General features: G+C 54.9%; 1 protein-coding gene across 1 annotated transcript in view; it reads left to right on the top strand.

The window, feature by feature from the left end:
* Positions 1 to 1227: 1227 nt before the first annotated feature.
* Positions 1228 to 18555, top strand: part of Faim2 (Fas apoptotic inhibitory molecule 2) — a 32970-nt gene continuing 15642 nt past the window's right edge. The window contains exons 1-11 of the mRNA XM_050122427.1: positions 1228 to 1444; positions 3910 to 4105; positions 7170 to 7270; positions 7646 to 7710; positions 8031 to 8084; positions 14253 to 14303; positions 14570 to 14609; positions 15919 to 15956; positions 16414 to 16501; positions 16680 to 16775; positions 18254 to 18307. Coding sequence (XP_049978384.1) covers positions 1430 to 1444; positions 3910 to 4105; positions 7170 to 7270; positions 7646 to 7710; positions 8031 to 8084; positions 14253 to 14303; positions 14570 to 14609; positions 15919 to 15956; positions 16414 to 16501; positions 16680 to 16775; positions 18254 to 18307 — 798 coding nt within the window. The 5' untranslated portion in view covers positions 1228 to 1429. The remainder of the gene's footprint in view (positions 1445 to 3909; positions 4106 to 7169; positions 7271 to 7645; positions 7711 to 8030; positions 8085 to 14252; positions 14304 to 14569; positions 14610 to 15918; positions 15957 to 16413; positions 16502 to 16679; positions 16776 to 18253; positions 18308 to 18555) is intronic.

Here is an 18555-nt window from a genome sequence, read left to right as displayed (position 1 = left end):
AATCTCACAGTGCATAGAGACAGCAGCTGCATTAGGGTGCCCAGAAACTGTGGAACAAGGAGAGGGCAATGCCGACGCAGAGAGGGAGGGCACAGTGCTAGGAGCCAGGACCACTTGGCGGAGGAGGGCTGGGGTTGCTGGGCCAGGGGATGAGACGATGGAGGGCAGAAAGCAGTCGGCCACGCCTCCTCTCAGTCGGCCATGCCTCCTCTCTAAGATTTATTTCAATCTTCTATGAGATCCCATCCTTCCTGCATCCTGCTCTCAGTTCCAGGCCTGGGACTCTGGGAGACAGGAGCCGGTGTAGTCAGAGATTCCTCAGCTTCTCACACCCCCCACACTGGTAGAATGTCCTGTGTTCAGTAGGCTCTTACCACCATTACCCTAGGGCTTACAGACACTGGAGGACCGGTCCTGCTCTTAGCCTCCTTTTCACAGGGAGGGGCTTCAGCTCAGAGAGGGTAAGGGTTTTGCCAAGGTCACACAGTCAGTAGGTGACTAAGTTGAGACTTGAGATTGTGAATCTCACCAGGGGAATTGGGGAAACTGCAACAACAACAACAACAAAGGAATTGGTGTTGATTGAGCCCAAAAGACAAATCTGAAGAAGGAGGTGGATGGGCTTTGGATCCTGGAGAGGGCGGAATCAGAGGGATGGAGGCTGAGAGAAGGTACCGACAGAGTAGAGCAGGAAGAGGCTTTGATACAGAACTAAGTCTCCAGAAATACCTGTCTCAAGGATGAAAGAGACAAACTGCATCCCCGACAGGCCTGTTATACAAGGGATGGGGGGCGCTATTGCTTCCATTTTACAGACGGGAAAATCAAAGCAAGGGGAGCCGGCAGGGGGCTGGCAAAGGCCAGGGTCCCTGGTAGGAGGTAGAATAGACCAGTCACGTAAACTTTCTCACTCTCTGGGCAACAACAAAATAGACGCTGAGGGAGTGCTGGAGCCGGGGCAAATCCAGGACATCCAGACAGGGAGGGGGAACAAGGCTGAGGCTGGTGACTGTTTGTTCAGAGAGAGGCACTTTGCTAGCTCTGTGTATTGGTAGACAGCATCAGCTGGTCGGGTGTCAGGAGTCCTGGTGCCTCTTCCCATCCCCGCGGGCCCATCCATCCACCTGCTGCTCCACACTGCAATGATCCCCGGTCCCCTGGGTGGCTGAAGCGTGTGGGAGGAAGCAAAGGAGGTAAAAACCGCATGTCTCGCCTGGGATCTCAAGTCCGCAGTCTCCTGCGTCCATAAGCAGCATCCTCGCAGGCCCTCCCCCTCCCCCTGTGTGGGGATGGTACGCTCCGGTAAGCCTGGCCGGGCTGCAGTGGATGTTGCTAGAATCCACGCGGAGGAAGGAAGAGACGCAAGCAGGCTGCGGTGACCCAAGCAGCCACCCCTACTTCAAGAACCCCTTCCTTGAGAGACGACATCATGACCCAGGGAAAGGTAGGGGCATGTCCCTGCCGCCTGCACCATCCTCTGCTCTCTGGACCCCTGCCTCCCTGCCCTTCTGAGAAAGCTTTCTCAGCTTTAAGCATCCTCTGCGGGTTCCAGTGCAAAGGTCCTTGTGGTCTTTGCTGATGCCGGAGGACCAAACAGCCCATTTAAAAAAAAAAAAAAATGAGCCTAGGACTTTTCTCAATGCCCAGGTTCTCCTTGTCTGTCTCCCACCCCTTGCTGTGGCATCACAACCCCTTCCCAGGTGCCCTAGGCCCTGTTAGGAGTCAGAGTGGGGGAGGGAGGGAGGGAAGGAAGAAGGGAAAGGGGGAAGGAAAGGGAGAGAGAGAGAGAGAGAGAGAGAGAGAGAGAGAGAGAGAGAGAGAGAGAGAGAGAGAGAGAGAGAGAGGGAGAGAGAGGGAGAGGGAGAGTATCAGTTCTGCTTGGGGGCCAGGGTGAGTCTTAAGGGGTGATTCCTGTGTGTTTGCCTTCAGTGCTTTAGGGTCATCTTTCACCCCCTCCAACACCACTTCCCAGCTCCCTTGATTATTCCACTCTGGATATCAGTATACATCCCCTTTGGTTGGGCGTTACTATGGCAACCCTACAGCAGGATGCTCTGATTTTTGTTTTTGTTTTGGCCAGACATGGGGACTAGATAGAATAAAAATGTATCCTTCCATGCCCACCCACATTCACAGACATGCATACACATGCACACACACACACACACAATGCACAATACACACACATATACACCAAATTTAGGACTGAATTACATGGGAAGGACTGGGCAGAGCCTTGAGTAGTGCAGGAGGCTTATGTAACATCAACAGCCTGTGGAATTATACAACCACCAGGGCCTAGGGTGAAGGGGGAGATCCCTCTAGCCCTAGGTGCTAAGGATTGGTCAGGGAAAACAGGAGGAGACCCTCACTTCACCCCACTTTTTTCCTCTGGTACCAGCCTCAGAACTAATGGCATATCTCCCAGGACCCACAGACCCTCCTGTGTTCAGGCTTCTCAAAGGCCTCAAAATGATGTCATTGAGTGATACCGCTTTCTGCCATTGGCCAGATGTCACTTGGGAATGCCTTATTTGAGAGGTGGTGGGGCCCCAGATTCTGGGGTCTGAGTGGAAGGGTAGCGGCTAAGGCAGCCTCCTTAGATGTGCCCCCTTCAGTCTATGTACTGAAGGGAGTGGGGAGCCTGGGCTCTAGGTTCCATTTCCTGAGGCAGGAGACCCTCAGCTGAGCATGAGAAAGTGGAGCCTCCTCTTTCACCCCACCCCACGGCTCTGCTTTCTCTTCTGGTGGCACAGGTGCCTCCGTTCCTCAGCCCCTTGCTCCTAGCACCACCACAGGATATTTTAGGAGTTGGGGTGAAGCCCAGTGGGCTGTAGAGGGACTGAAGTCAGGGGCCTCCTCGGTTGTCTCCCTGCAAGGGCCACCCATCTACCTCAGCAATCCATAAGCGGGGGCCTCTGCAGCCAGCCAGACTGGTGCCTCCTGAGGCCAAGCCTTTCGTTGGTTTCTGTCTTCACCCACTCTGTCCCAGTGTTTCCCTCCCTGACCTTCACAGCTGCCATCGCCTCACCAAGCTATCGTGTCCACTGTGGGCAGGGAGCAAGCTCAGGTCTCCCTGGATCTCAGTCCCTTGTCTCGTAGGAAGGAAGCGTCTACAGCAGATGTCTTCTTAAGCCCTCCAGCGAGGACGACACTGCTCTTCTGTTTTGGCTGGGGACGGCTGCTTCTGTGGGGCCTGCTCTCCCTTCCCACCCTCCAGTATTTCTAGCCCAGTAGGAAGCACCTGTGCCTGGGATGAAGCCTGAGCCCCGCAGCCCTAGGTGCCACTCTGACACCTGGGACTTTGCATGTCTCTCTGTCTGTCTGAATCTGGGTTTCCTTATTTTGAAATTAGCCAAAGAGCTGGGCATGATGGCATCCAGCTTTAATCCCAGCACTTGGGAGGTGGAGCCAGGTGAATCTCTGTGAGTTTGAGGCCAGCCTGGTCTACAGAGTGAGTTCTAGGACAGCCAGGGCTACATAGGGAGACCCTGTCTCAAAAACAAGCAAACAAGATCAAAACAATGATGATGTAAAATATAACTGGTTGAATACAGTGAGAAAATTAGGAAGACAATAAAATGGGAGGCCCTTTTGTTCAGTAATAGGTCTCCCATGTATGGGTCAGGATGTTCTGGAGCATGGTGCAACTGTAGGACAATAGAGGCCTAGTCCTTTCCCCAGGTGGCCCTATGACCTCCATGACACTCTCGTGAATCTTCTGTTTCCTGTCTTATCTTTCCCCACACCTCCTGAGCTCAGTTCTGTGGCTCTGAACTCGAGGGTGGGTCTCATCTGTTCCACTCCTTAGCACAGTTTGGAAGAACACCAAGGCAGATTCCAGGAATCCAGGGACTGTCCCTAGGGACCGTACCACCTGTATGATCTCTCTCTGTGTCTACTCTACAGCTCTCTGTGGCTAACAAGGCCCCCGGGACTGAGGGGCAGCAGAAGACAAATGGCGAGAAGAAGGAGGTTCCAGCAGTGCCCTCGGCGCCGCCTTCCTATGAAGAGGCCACCTCTGGAGATGGGCTGAAGTCAGGGACCTTCCCCCAAGCCCCCACGGCTGTGCCCCTCCATCCAAGCTGGGCCTATGTGGACCCCAGTAAGTCTCTCAGCCACCAGAGGCTGGAGAGGTGGAGGGAGTTCTGGATGCTCGGTGGGAGGAAGTCACCCAGACCCCACTTTTACGGTGTGGTTGTGCAGCACACTGTTGTAGGAGGCTTCAGAGCGTTCTTCTGAGGGTTGGTCAAAGAGAATGCTAAGAGAGAGGAGAAGGAGTGTCCAGTCGGGGTGCTCTCAGCTCCACAAACCACCGAGCTAAGCCAATTGGGGCAGATGGATAAGGGGCAAAAGCCAAGTTCCTGTCTAAAAAGACCCTCATAGAGGAAGGGACACGGACCCGGAATTGGGAGAGAGGAGAGGGTGGTGCCAGTGCCCCAGTGGGGTACAGTGTTCATATTGTTACTGGCCTGAAAACGCAATGGGGCCAGGCCTCTATAAGGCCTGGGGTTCTCAGAGGTTAAGGGGTAGGGACTCCCCTCCCAACCAATGTTGTTATCTTCCCGCCCTTTCTCCAGGTTTTCTAGGGGGCAGGCACAGCGTGGGGTGGGTGTGTGGGAGTTAGCCTACATGGCTGGCCAGTCGTAAGTCACCAACATCTTCCCCAATAAGTTCTGTGATCCCAGCAGTAGCGTCCTGGCTGTCTGGCTAAGCAGCTTGCAAGGGCTTTGCCATGGGCTGTGAGGAAGGATCCCTAAGTCCTCAGCCCCATGCTAGTGAGATGGTTCACCAGGGAAATGCACCATGCCACCAAAAAACTCACGACCTAAGTTCCATCCCAGGATTCCAGGGCAGATGGTGGAAGGAGAGAACTAATGCCTGGAAGTTGACCTCTGACCTCCACATATGCTTCATAGCATTATACACCCAAATTATAAACGCATGCACGCATGTATGTTTACAGTCACACATGCCCTTGTGTGTAATAATAAATAACATTTTTTTTTAATTTACCTTTTCAGACCTTTCAGGGTTTGTGGCAGCTCCCCTGCTTCCCCTCCCCCACTGCTTGCAAAGTTCTAGAAGGGCTCTGAGAACAATGCCCTGGCACAGCCTCTGCCCACAGAGTTCCTGCTCGTAAGGAGCAAGTGGCCACCATGGTCCATGCCTCTTCCAAGAATACCCCTTGGTCCAGAGCCCAGCCGCCCCACTCCAACGTGACCTACTGGAAGGTCAATGAAGGTGTGGCGGGGATTTCCTACCTCTCTTTTCCCCTGCCCTGGTTGCTGGGGTGGACACTTTACTAAGGAATATCCTCTAAGGAGCTGTGGTGGAAGGGAGGCCCATCCTTGCAGTCAGCAGGTGACAGACATCTTCTAGTGTACCCTGGGAAATGTCAGGTAGGCGCTCCTTCCAGGAGAAACAGTCTGTCCATGGCTCCACCTCCCAGCAGTGAGCCTCAGTTCATGCCTGCCTCAAGAGAGTTGGGTAGCTCCCTGCCCTACCTTGGGCTCTCAAGGCTTCTGAAGTCTTTCTCTCCAGTCCCACTGTCAAACACTACCTTTGGCCCACCCCTGCCCACCCCTGCCCACGCCTGCCCACGCCTGCCCACCACCCATCTGGCTCCCTGGTTGCTTCTTGCTCTCTCTGCTCTGATCTCAGGAATAATCTATCTCCCGTCCTCTCCCTCCACAATGGTTGGGGCTCTGGGGAACCAAGCACCACCATACAAATCCCCCTTCCTCCTTGTGTCCCCATTCCCCTCCCTGGACACTTCAGCTCCCATGACTAAGGATGAGCAAGGGGCAGTCAATCATCACTAGCATGGGGCTGAAGACACAGGGGTCCCTCCTCACAGCCCATGACGAAATCCTTGCAGTCTGCTCATACTGACAGCCAATGTGCTACTGCTGGGATCCCAGAACTGTCACTATCAGCGAAGATGTTGGCGACTTAGGGAAGAGTTCCTATAGCCACACAGAGCTCTGAAGAGGGTCCTGGGTTAGCATGTGAGGAGACAGAACAATGAATGACACTCGGAAAGCTCTGAGCGGGCAGGGTCCAACGCATGAAGGCAGGTAACTGAACAGATTCATCTAAGAGAGTAGAAGGGAGAACTGTAGCGGCCGGAAAGGCGTGGCTGGAGGACTCCACTCACCCCGGCATTGTTAAAGGAACTTAAGCTTGCCTGGCATGGTGGTGTATGTACCTGGCGCTCAGGAGATGGGAATGGGAGAATTAGAAGTTCAAAGTCATCCTCGGCCACATAGTGAGTTCAAGACCAGCCTGGTCTGCTTCAGACCACGTCTCAAAACAAAACAAAACAAAACAAAACAAAACAAAACAAAACAAAAACAAAAAAGGCCTTGAACCTGAGCAATGTGCAGAAGAGGAGCCATTGAAGAGCTCCAACAGGGCAGTCGTGTGGCCATCTTTGAGAGACCAAGGCAGAAGCTGTTGCTGGGGAAAGAGAAAGATAGCCAGACCTGATGGGGACAGCAGACAAGGCGAAGGCAATGTGGTCCCCACCAGGCACAGAACACACAGCTTTCCATTTTATTTAATTTGGTCCCTGTGAAGTGGGCCTGTTGTCCACACCAGGAGACTCAGAGCAGGCCAATGACAGTTTGGGTGACGCAGATTGTCCCACAGATTGGCAGACCTGCCTGTGGTTCTGATTGGCTGTGGGGTCTTTATTCCTGCAAAAGCCAGAGTTTTGGGACTAGGCCTGCACCCCTGCCCGTTTCCTTTGCCTCCTTCCCCACAAGTCAGCCCCCATTGACTCTGGTGTGCAGTTGAGCGCCAGCAAGCCTAGCTCCTCCACCGGGCCTTTGATCCCAGCCTGTGGGTCCTAGAACAGCCAGAGTCGGGATTGTCGGACACTGGCCAGGAGGACTGGGTGTCCCCTGTTGATTCACAGGAGCTGAAGTGTTCAGGAAGGGGAACAGGGACACTAGAGGGAAAGGGACATTTGTATGGCTGATCTTAGCTCCCCAAAGCCCCAGCCACGGTGAGGGAGAGGATGGGGTCACAGCAGGGAGAGCAAGAAGTGGTCAGGAAGACAGCTGTGGGGTAGGCAGGGTGGGGGCCAGTGGAGCTGGAGAGAAAGGCGTCAGAAGCCTGAGCTGGGCGGGCAGGGAACTCACACCCTCCACCCTGCTACCCAGGCAGCAGCTCCAGCTACGAAGCTTTCCCCACAGAAAACCATGAGCTCTTCACCACCTTCAGCTGGGATGACCAGAAAGTTCGCCGGCTGTTCATCAGAAAGGTAACCACCTCTCCCGTGCTCTGGGGTGGGGGACGGGGTGAAGGGTCTGGCGCCCTGTGCTGGATGCCTGGAATGCCCTTGGCCCAGCCTCTGTCTGCAGGGCGACCTTTCCCTCTCTCGTGCCACTCCAGCCCATGGCTCCTCCTGGCATGTGCTTCCAAGGTTTCACCCAGAGCCCTTGCTCCATGTCCCCTGGGCTCCTTGGTCGGCTGCACCTGAGGGTCCGGTGCCTTTATTGTCCCCCTACTTGTCTCAGTCTGCCCAGTGACCCCTATGAAGGAGGGCGAAAGTGTCTGATAGGTAGGTCTAGACTCAAATGAGTCCCTGAGAACTGGGGTCTCTCGGGACCCTCCACATGATCATCCCCTCCCCCAGGTCTATACCATCCTGTTGGTCCAGCTGCTGGTGACCTTGGCTGTTGTGGCTCTCTTTACCTTCTGGTGAGTTGGCGCTTCCAGGAGGACCATGGGCAGATTCAGGGCAAGGGGGCGCCATGTAGCCTCTCTTGAGATGTCCACCCGGATAGATGAGGGCCAGTGGACACCCTCACACTGGGGAGGAATGTTGGGCGTACACCATGTGAGAAGTCCCCCAGTGCCGGGTGGGCCCTGTGAGGTGTCACTTGGCTGCATTCCACAGTCACCCAGCCAGTCCTCCTTCCTCTCTCTGAGTCCATGTGGGGCAGGTACAGACACTAAACACAAACACTGAACACAAACAGACCTGGCCAGTCTCTGACTCTGCTCTCCTTTCTCTACAGTGACGTCGTGAAGGACTACGTCCAGGCCAACCCAGGCTGGTACTGGGCATCCTAGTGAGTATGCCCCAGACATCTTCCTAGGCATGCTGTGCTCCATTGATGGGTCCATACCCCAGGGGGAGGCCTTCAAAGACCCCCAGCACGGTCAGGGGCCACCTTCGAGTTGTTCAAATCTGACAGGACATAAGTTGTCTAGGGTGGGACTAGGGCCTGGATGGAGAGCGCCAGTAACTTGACCCTATGAGGGAAGGGACCAGAACACCTTGACCTTCTCTAATGACAATGTTGGTACTCTTAGTAACATTGTTATTAATGCTTATGAAATTATTAATCATAAGAGCCACCACTTAAAGAATACCTAATTAAGGGCTGGGCATTGTTTCGTGTGGTTGATGTACAGTATTGCATTTGATTCTCAAATCTACTGGGTATGATTACCTCAGAAAACCTTAAGGCTCAGAGAGGTTGGGTAATTTGCCCAAGGTTACACAGCTAGTCAGCGGTGGAGCTGGGTTCAAGTTAAGGCTTGCGTTCTTAATCCCTCTGCTCGTCAGTCGCTCTTCCGCCCTCCAGCTACTTGACTTCTGCTGGTCCTATACTGTGTCCCTTAAGGAGAAGGCTGGAGGTTTAGATGGTTTGGACCCTCCTTTCTGATAACTAAGGAATAATTTTGGATACTTCCGAACCTGAACCACCGTAGACTCAGAAAATTGTTCTCTCCATGGTCCCTGTTGGCCTTCGGTGTGAGCCAGCCCTGCACGGGGACGCGTGGGCAGGAAGCCTCTGCCTGTGGGGGAAGGTAGTGAGCCATGCCAAGGAGCTCGCAGAGGCGCTGTCAGAGGTGGTGGGGGCAGACCACCGTGCACCACGGCTGCAAGAGAGGAGTGGCTGGAGCAGAAAACATGGCAGTGAGAACACTGAGGTGTGTCCGCACATTAGGGACTAGTCTGGCAGACGGACAGAAGGCCATCTCAGAGCAGTGCGGCCCTTGTGGGCTAAGCGTCGAGAGAGAGCATGGCAGAGGAGTTGCACACTGACCGGCCCAGCCTGTTCTTCCATAGGGACCAAGTGCAGAGCTGAGCTCAGCAAAGCCCTCGGAACCACCAGAACCTAGAGTGGGTCTTAAAGTCAGGCTTAGAGTTGGCACAGCGGGCAGTGGACTATCAGTGAGGAAACTTCTCAGGATTCTGGAGGTGAAGACATTTATACATGGAGCCTTTCCTCAGGCACAGGACAGAGGGGCAGTCGGTGTCCCAGGAGGGAGTGCTGAGTCTGAGGGTTGGGAGGCACTGTGCGCACAGCTAATGAGGCCCCAGGGCCTGCCACCTTGGCCAGCCCACACAGCAGGTTGGCATGGCTCCCAGCACGTCAGCACTGTCTGGAAGGCTTGGGGCCCCCGAGACCTTGGGGGTTGTGTGCTGGACCCCTCTTCTATGAGTCTTTGGGACTCTGTGTAGTGGCGGGAACAGCTTGGAGTACATGGCACCACACTGAAGAGGAAGTGGGGGGGGGGTGAGTGTCTGGTCTTGGAATGGTGTCCCAAGTGGAGAGCAGTGATACCCTGAGGTGGGAGCAGGGGGAAGGTGGGAAGGGGCATGGCCTGTGCTCTCCTGGGAAGCAGCAAAGCCCTGATGCCCCCCCCCCCAGCACCAGTATGCCTCCTCTTCCTGCATAGGCCTCCCTGAGGATCTAGCCTGCCCTCCACACCCTCCACTCTCCTGCGTCCTATCGGGTCTCACACCAGCCCAGCGTATCAAATGCTCCCTGAGGGCTCCCTTGTTTATCTCTTCCTGCTGGAACAACATTCATAACAGTGAGAATAAAACAGCTCTTTTCTATGCACGAGGCACCATGCCAAGCGTTTGACGTATAGTTTTCAACCCTCCTTTTAATAACCCTGCCAAGCAGGTGCTGTTACAATCTCCATTTCACAGATGAGGAAATTGAGGCAGAGAGGAGCTGCTTCTTGGGCATCAGAGCCAGGTAGAAACCTAGAACTGCTTAACGGCCACATGGCTTGCCCACTGCAGGCTGCTGACCCTAGCCCCGGGGGCGAGCGAGGGCAAGTCAGCTGGGATGGCCAATCCGGACACTAAACAAGTGTCCCAGGCCTTGGGGCTGAGGCTTCAACACGAAAGCCAACTGTTCTCGCTCACACAACCCGCCCTCTCCTGCGCCAGTGGCACCGGCTTTCTCAAGGTCCCTGTCATCTCCCCACTGGGTTCTTTCCTTATTGTCTGATTGCTCCCATGAGCATGGTGTCCGTGGCAGAGCAGAGGGTGAGAGAAGAGCGGGTAGAGGAGGAGAAGTGTAAGGCTAGGCCTGGGGAGGGGGTGGCTCGAGGAAGCTGTCAGTCAAACTGTCTGTCAGCCAGCTTCTAATGACAGTAAGCAACTCCCATCCACGAGTCCAGCCCTGTGCCAAGCCCGTGCTAAGTGCGTCATTGGCACCCCCCCACCAGGTCTCCCAGAGCTGGGGAGCAGTCTTCCTGTTCTGCACAGCTGAGGATTGGGACTGGCTATTAAACCCTTATCCGTGGCCACAGACTCATAGCAGGGATGGGACAGGACTTCCAGTACCAGACCAGACTCCAGCTCCAAAGCTGCACCATGGTCTTGGAATCCTGAGTCTCTCCGTCCTTCCCTCTCATGCCCATCTTCAGGGCTGAGGATCTAGGGTGCACTGAGAAAAGAACATGTGGGAAGCTTCCAGTCTGGCCAGAGTGACAGGAGACACACAGCCAAATGTCCTATTTTTGTCATCGTTGTTGAAGTGACTGAGCCGTGACTCAAGTGGGACCATAAAGAGCAGGGCACTTTTCACCAGGGATAGGAGGTTTCTCCTGTCTCACGTGTACAGGGTGGGCCAGCGCTGGCACCTGGCATCCAATTGCAGAGGAATCTCCAGGTCGGAGGCTTTCATTCCTGCACTGCCTGTTTTGTTATTGCTTCCATTTGGCTTTTCCATGGCACCCAGAAATATTTTAAGAGTGTCTACTGGGTGTCAGGCTCCAGGTTAAATGGCAGGAAAAATAAGTAAGTTGCAAGCTGGCCTGCAGGTGCTACAGGGGAGCAGGGGCCTTGTGAGCTGAGCTGGCTGAGGCAGGGATGCAGGCGCAGTCAGCTGTGGAGGAGGAAGCCAGGCAGAAGAGGGAGTCTCCGTCCTGCCAGCGGAGAGTGGTCATGTTTTGAGGGTGCGGAACGGGCTGTGATGAGAGGAGAGGAGCCGGCGGTGGGCAGACTGTGCTGTGGGCATTGCCAAGTCTCCTGGGAAAACGTGTGACCGGATCAGCCTGTAGTGTCCTGGTAGAAGGCTGGGCTGAAGGCAGGAAGGCACAGTCCCAGCCAGGGAGAGAAGAGTAAGAGGTGTCCCAACTTAGGGAGGCAGGAGAGATGGAGGGAAGAGTGAGGTCTGAGTGGGAGGCTACACAGATCCAGGTAATTAATTGGGTGTGGCAGGGTGAGCGCCAACGATGATGCCGAAGCCTCTGGCTGGGCAGCTTGACAGTCGCATAGTGTCCTGGGCAGGGGGCGTTCAGGGGCAGAGAGAATGCAGAACGCATCTCTAGGCTTGAACTTGATGCGTTTCTGAAGAGCCGCTGCTGACTGGAACATCTACTTGGCTGCCCAGTCTAGTGCTGAGAGGGGCAGTGAGAACCCATCCTAAGGTATGGGCTCATCCTTGGGGTGAGCGCGCCTACCTGGGGAGAGCAGGACAGGAGAGGAGTCTGCCTTGAAGAAACCAGCTCCTTTAGAGGCTCCATAATGAGGAGGAGTGGCCAGGAAGGAAGGAGGGAACCCAAAAGGGTGTCATTGTGGAAGCAGGGAAGCAATAGGAGTGACCAGACTTTGAGAAGTCAGGTAATGTAAGGACCAGCGAGTGACAGCTGAACTCAACAAGGTCACCCTGATGTGATCCAGCCAGCTCCCATTACGTGGGGCCGAGGCCAGGTGGTTGGGCAAGCTGAGGAGATGGAGAAGGACGCTGAGAGGAGGACACAGAGGGTGCAGAGTAGGTGGAGCTAGAAACAGGGGAGATGCTGAGGAAGGCGAGCAGAGTCCGAGGAGGTTGATGTGGGAGAAGAGGTGACCCCCCAGGAGTGTTAAAGTAAGCTGTCACTGGGCTTTTGAGGGCCCGGGACCCAAAACCCAGGTCGTGGGGATGAGGGACAGAAAGTCTGGTAGCACCACGTGAGGTTTTCAGGTGATGGGCCAGAAGCCACTGGAGCCGCACCTCATTATCTCAGATCTTTCTGGAACATAGCAGAGAGCGATGCAGCCTGGGAGGTCTGGGGAAGGAGGAGGCTGTTTGGAATTGCTGTTATGGAGGGCGGGTGAGACACTGAAGGGATGGGGAAAGAAAGGGCTGCAGGGCCACGCTGAAGGCCTGCTGAGGGTGGAGGCCATGCACTGATAGGCAAACTGTCTTGGGAACTTAGTCTCTGTCTTCCGTGTCTGGTCTTTGCCCCTTGCTTTCCAGAAAACTCTGAGCAGCCTATCCCCTCTAGCCACTTCCCACTGGACATGACTACCTAATCCAGAAACTGATTCCACTTCCTGCTCTGCCAGGTGCCGGCAGGCCAGGCCATGCTGAGCCCACCGCCTGGTAGGGCAGAGCAATAAGAAGCAGCTACCAGGATGGCTGCAGGTGGCAGGCGATGAGAGAGGCAGTGTGTGGCAGTGGTTGGAAGGTCGCTACCTGCGACTGGAGTACCGAGGTCTCAGTCCTGCATCAACAGGACAGCTTCATGACCTTTGACAAGTCGCCGGCCTCCTCTGTAAAGGAGAACATGGTTCATAAAGAAGGAAGGATCATGTCAATAGTTACTAAACACTGTCAAGACAAACAAACCTCAAACCCTGGTCCCCTGGCCTCGGTGTAGGTTCCAGGCTCCAGAGGGACACAGTGAGATCTTGTCCCAGAAACAATAAATACATAACAAATAAAAATCTGCCCAGCACACAAAATATATCCTATAGTAGCATTTAGTTTGGTTTATATTTACCTACTATTTTGGAGGCAGGACCTCACATGGAGTGGGATGGCCTCAGACTCCATAATTAGATCAGGATGACTCTGAGTCCCTGATCCTCTCGCCTGTACCTCCTGAGAGCTGGGATTGCATCACCACACAACGATGCCTGGCATGAACTTTTTTTTTTGTAATGCATATGGGTGCGCACATGTGTGTCCATGGATTGGTATGGTGTGCATGTGTCCATGTGCCTATGAAGGCAGGAAGCCAGTTTTGGGTGTCGTCCTCAGGAAAGCCGTCCAACTCCTTTGAAACAGAGCGTCTCATTGGCTTGGAGCTTCCCAGTGAGGCTAGACTGGCTGGCTATCAAGCTGCGCCCCAAAAAGCCTCCTCTCTTTGCCCCTCCAAGTGCTGGGATTCCAAGATCATGCCACTATGCCCAGCATTTTCTCCTGGGTTCTAAGGACTTAAGACAGGTTCTCACGCTTTCTGGCCACTCACTCTTCCCACTGAGTTACCCCACCCCTGTCCCTGTATGTGACTGAGTGATCTATTCAGGCCCTAGAGGATGAACTTTCTTTTTTGTTGTTTGTTTTGTTTTTCGAGACAAAACAGAGAGTTTCTCTGTAGCTTTGGAGCCTGTACTGGAACTAGCTCTTGTAGATCAGGCTGGCCACGAATTCATAGAGATCCACCTGCCTCTGCCTCCCAAGTGCTGGGATTAAAGGTGTGCGCCACCACTGCCTGACTGGGGATGAACTTTCCAAGGTTTCTTAACCAGGTGGGGTGATGCAAGTCCGCAGTGTCAGAATGCTAAAGGCTAAAATAGGAGGATCGCTGAGAGTTCAAGGCTAGCCTGGACTACATAGTGAGACTCTGCCTCAGAAAACGCACAAACAGCAGCAAAGGTCTCTGAGGCCACTTGGGTTGAGCGGTGACTGTGACTCCCAAGATTAAATGTGCTGGAAGTGGGCTGCTTGTCCCACCAACTACCATGTCTCCTTTGGGAACTGGGTTACCATCTTGCCCATTGCCCAGTCCGAGGAGTCCATGCCCTCCCCTCTGCTCTTGCCCTCCTGCCTGGTGCAGTTTGGGGTGGGGTGGCAGAGTAGGATCATCCGGGACTAGGCAGAGGCCCCAGGAGAGACCTGAGAGATTTGTTCACATCTCTCTCTCTCTCTCTCTCTCTCTCTCTCTCTCTCTCTCTCTCTCTCTCTCCCTCTCCCTCTCCCTCTCTCTCTCTCTAGTGCCGTGTTCTTTGCAACCTACCTTACTCTGGCTTGCTGCTCTGGACCCAGGTATGATTATGACTGAGGGACTGTTATTTAGGGCCTTAAAAATGTGCTCTGAGCCCTGCCTTCCACCAGGGGCCTGTGCAGCCCCCGAGAGGGCCTCATTCCTCTCTGAACTGCAGTCATATGGGCCCTGTGCCCTTGATTTCATGTCTCTGAAGTGGATGGAACAATGTGGGCCTACAAGGGTTTGAATGAAGGGAGAGGTTCCACTGTGTGCCCAGAGCCCTGTAGGCTCGAATGTCCTCTGAGGCCCATGGTTTGCCTTGCAGGAGACATTTCCCTTGGAACCTGATTCTGCTGGCCATCTTTGTAAGTGACTGGGGTGAGCTGGGGACAGATGCTGAGTGGGGACAGAGGAAGGACAAGGGCAGCATGGGGGTTGAAGGCCAGAGAGTCTTGACTGGGGATATCAATATGAGGTTCTTGGTGGAACAGAGGCGTCAAACCCCTATCCTACCAGGACACTCCATCCTTCCTTTCCGAATGGGATGAAGCCCTCCCTCTTATGTGCCCAGCCTCTTGTTCTGGGAAGATTGGGTGGGACTTCCAACCAGAATTAGGATAACGAAGAGTTGGGATTCTCATGGGGAGAACAAGGCTGCCTAAGAGATAAAGGGATAGCTAGCTGGAGTGCCTTCGAGCTGGCTAGGAGCCTGAGAGTGCCCAGACCCCATGTCCACATGCAGAAGCACTCCTTCACCCTGCAGGAGCACTCCTTCACCCTGCAGGAGCACTCCTTCACCCTGTAGGAGCACTCCTTCACCATGCAGGAGCACTCCTTCACCCTGTAGGAGCACTCCTTCACCCTGTAGGAGCACTCCTTCACCCTGCAGGAGCACTCCTTCACCCTGTAGGAGCACTCCTTCACCATGCAGGAGCACTCCTTCACCCTGTAGGAGCACTCCTTCACCATGCAGGAGCACTCCTTCACCCTGTAGGAGCACTCCTTCACCCTGTAGGAGCACTCCTTCACCCTGTAGGAGCACTCCTTCACCCTGTAGGAGCACTCCTTCACCCTGTAGGAGCACTCCTTCACCCTGTAGGAGCACTCCTTCACCCTGCAGGAGCACTCCTTCACCCTGTAGGAGCACTCCTTCACCCTGTAGGAGCACTCCTTCACCATGCAGGAGCACTCCTTCACCCTGTAGGAGCACTCCTTCACCCTGTAGGAGCACTCCTTCACCCTGTAGGAGCACTCCTTCACCCTGTAGGAGCACTCCTTCACCATGCAGGAGCACTCCTTCACCCTGTAGGAGCACTCCTTCACCCTGTAGGAGCACTCCTTCACCATGTAGGAGCACTCCTTCACCCTGTAGGAGCACTCCTTCACCATGCAGGAGCACTCCTTCACCCTGTAGGAGCACTCCTTCACCCTGTAGGAGCACTCCTTCACCCTGTAGGAGCACTCCTTCACCCTGTAGGAGCACTCCTTCACCATGCAGGAGCACTCCTTCACCCTGTAGGAGCACTCCTTTACCCTATAGGAGCACTCCTTCACCCTGCAGGAGCACTCCTTCACCCTGCAGGAGCACTCCTTCACCCTGTAGGAGCACTTCTTTACCACGCAGGAGCACTCCTTCACCATGCAGGAGCACTCCTTCACCTTGCTCTCTTTCAGACCCTGTCCATGGCCTATCTCACTGGGATGTTGTCCAGGTAAAAGGGGCAAGGGCATCCTAGGCAGGCATGCAGCCAGGGTCCAGCCATACCTGAAGGAACACCCCCAATACCATCTTTCTGGGGAACTATTGGATGGAGGAGGAACTTGAGCAGACAGGCCACTTTGGCACTACACAGCCAGTGACTCTAAGACCCGAGCAAGTGGGTGGAGTTGGGGTGAGGGATGACGGAGGGTAAGATGGTGACTTTAAAACCCCAAGGTCCTGGTACTGTCATTACCTGTAAACTGCCCTCAGACACCGACATATTCTAGACCCTTCAGCCCATTGATGGGTGCCCATGAACAGAGAAGCCTGGGAAAGTTGAGAGTGGGAGGTCCTGGGAATGGGGCAGGCTGGGACCACAGGTCACGAGGTCAGCTTCTGGTAGAAAAGGGCAGTCCTGAGGAGGGGTGGGGAGTCGGGAATCCCACTGACCCCGTGCCTGTTCTCAGTTACTACAACACTACTTCTGTGCTGCTGTGTCTGGGAATCACGGCCCTCGTCTGCCTCTCAGTCACCATCTTCAGCTTCCAGACCAAGGTCAGCCCTGGGGCCTGTGGGCAGGGGAGGGCGCGTGGGTCAGGGATCCACGTGGGGCTGAGAAGAAGCAGAGGGTTGAACGGGGTCTGGGAATGCCTCCTGGAAGAGGGATGTACTGGGTTGTGGGGGTGAGTGCAGAATTGGCGGGTCAGTGCTGATGCCCCCCTATGTCTTGCAGTTTGACTTCACCTCCTGCCAGGGTGTGCTCTTTGTATTGCTCATGACCCTTTTCTTCAGTGGACTCCTCCTCGCCTTCCTCCTGCCCTTCCAATACGTAAGTCTCCAGCCTACGGGCCCAAGGAGAGGGTGGGGATGGCCCGGTGCCCAGGGTGCCATGCTCTTCTAGCCCTTCAGGGAAGACCCAGGGCCAAAGCCCCACAGCCTGCCACCCTGCCCAGCCCTCCTGGCACCTGCCCGAGGTGTGTTGGCAGCATACACGAGCAAACAAGGAGGCTTTTCTTGGCAGGCCTGGGCACCTGCCCAGCTCCACGGGTTGCATCCGGCTTCACTTTCCTTATCCTCCCCTGCAGGTAGAGGGGAGGAGGAGAGGGACCATAGCTGAGAAAGATACACTGGGGCTCCAGAGGTCACCAGGCTCGGGGGACCTCCTTGGGGACCAGCAAACCCAAAGAGGCAGAAACTGGCTGACCAGGTGGAGGGCAGTGAAGTAGGGACAGACTCTCCACCCCCAGCTCACAGACCACCCCCCTTTGCTGGCCTCTGGCCTGTGTGTTCTGTGCAGGAAGTGAAGCCATTGATGTTGGGGGACAGACTGGGGACATGGCAGGTGGTTTGAGTCCTGAGAACACAGGAAAGAAAGCACTGGGTCTATTGGGGTCTCAGTGGCAGTTTCTCCAGCCACATTTGGTACCCGGCCTCCCGTCGCCTCTTGTGTGCTAAGCTGAGATGGTTTTCCTCATCCAGCCCTAGCCTCCGGGTGGTTGGCACCCAGTCTAGGATGTCAAGATTGATTTTGGCATTTCTTTGGCTCTTCTCGGGATCCTGTTGACGAAGGGAGGGACCGGAGCTGGCCTGGAGGCCTCTATGTATCTAGGATGGGGATGGGGCTACAGGAAGGGGGCCCAGAACTTCAAAGAACCCTTTATTGACCCACACCGAGCTGATGGGAGGCCTTTGTTTTCAGAGATCTTCCGGAAAGTTTTCTGGATGGGCTCCACAGAGGGCAGGGCTAACACGGCACCTTATAGATGTGGAGTTGGCCTGCACAGTCAAGGGGAGCACAAGCTTGGGAGGGTACTATTCCAGCCACCAGGCCCTTCATGCCCATCTGGCAGAGACTCCAGGTGCCTCCACACCTGTCCCCACCCCCCCGCCGAGTTTAGCTGACTTTCCACCTGAGCCCTTGCTCCCAGGGCAGAGACAGAGAACTCTGCATGAGAGGTACAGGCAGACTCCAGATAGAGCAAGGATGGATGGGGACAGCAGGGGGACCCAGGCTGAGAGGACCACAGTCAGATAGGATGAGTCACTTTTGGCCAGCCTGAGCCTGGGGCATTGTTGTGAAGTGAAAAAAATGTCAGGTCTGTGGGGACTCCCTGCAGGTCTCCCTGTGATTACTCAGAGGTCTCTCTGTTTTACACTGTGAACACCCAGAGAATCACAAGCCCCTCTGGATCCTTGGGGGGAGTTACCCCATTGTCCCATCCTCGGGACTGAGCCTTCCCCTCAACCTCTGGCCCTTCTGCCAGTTGCCCTTTCCACACGCTAAACCTGTCCTTCCTGTGCCCACAGGTCCCCTGGCTCCACGCCGTCTATGCCGTGCTAGGAGCAGGCGTGTTTACATTGGTGAGTTTGGCCCAGCTTCTGGGGCACCTTCTCAGCTCTATAAATCTTCCACTCCTTGGAACCTTTCTGCAGAATCTGAGGGTGGGTTTGGAGGGTGGGTTTGGTGCCCAAGACCTGCTTTCTGAATAGAGTGAGAGCAGCAGGGTCGAAACTGCTGACCAGAGCAGGACTGCGAGGAGGGGCAGAGCTTGGGGATAGCCTACTGTGTGTCGGGGATAGCCTACTGTGTGTCAGGGATAGCCTACTGT

This window comes from Alexandromys fortis, unplaced genomic scaffold (assembly GCF_014885135.2).
Source record: "Alexandromys fortis isolate MF-2015 unplaced genomic scaffold, M_Fortis_MF-2015_v1.1 scaffold_216, whole genome shotgun sequence".
Taxonomy (NCBI): Eukaryota; Metazoa; Chordata; class Mammalia; order Rodentia; family Cricetidae; genus Alexandromys; species Alexandromys fortis.
The sequence above is the reverse complement of the archived record's forward strand: the minus strand, read 5'-3'. Positions and strand labels throughout refer to the sequence as shown.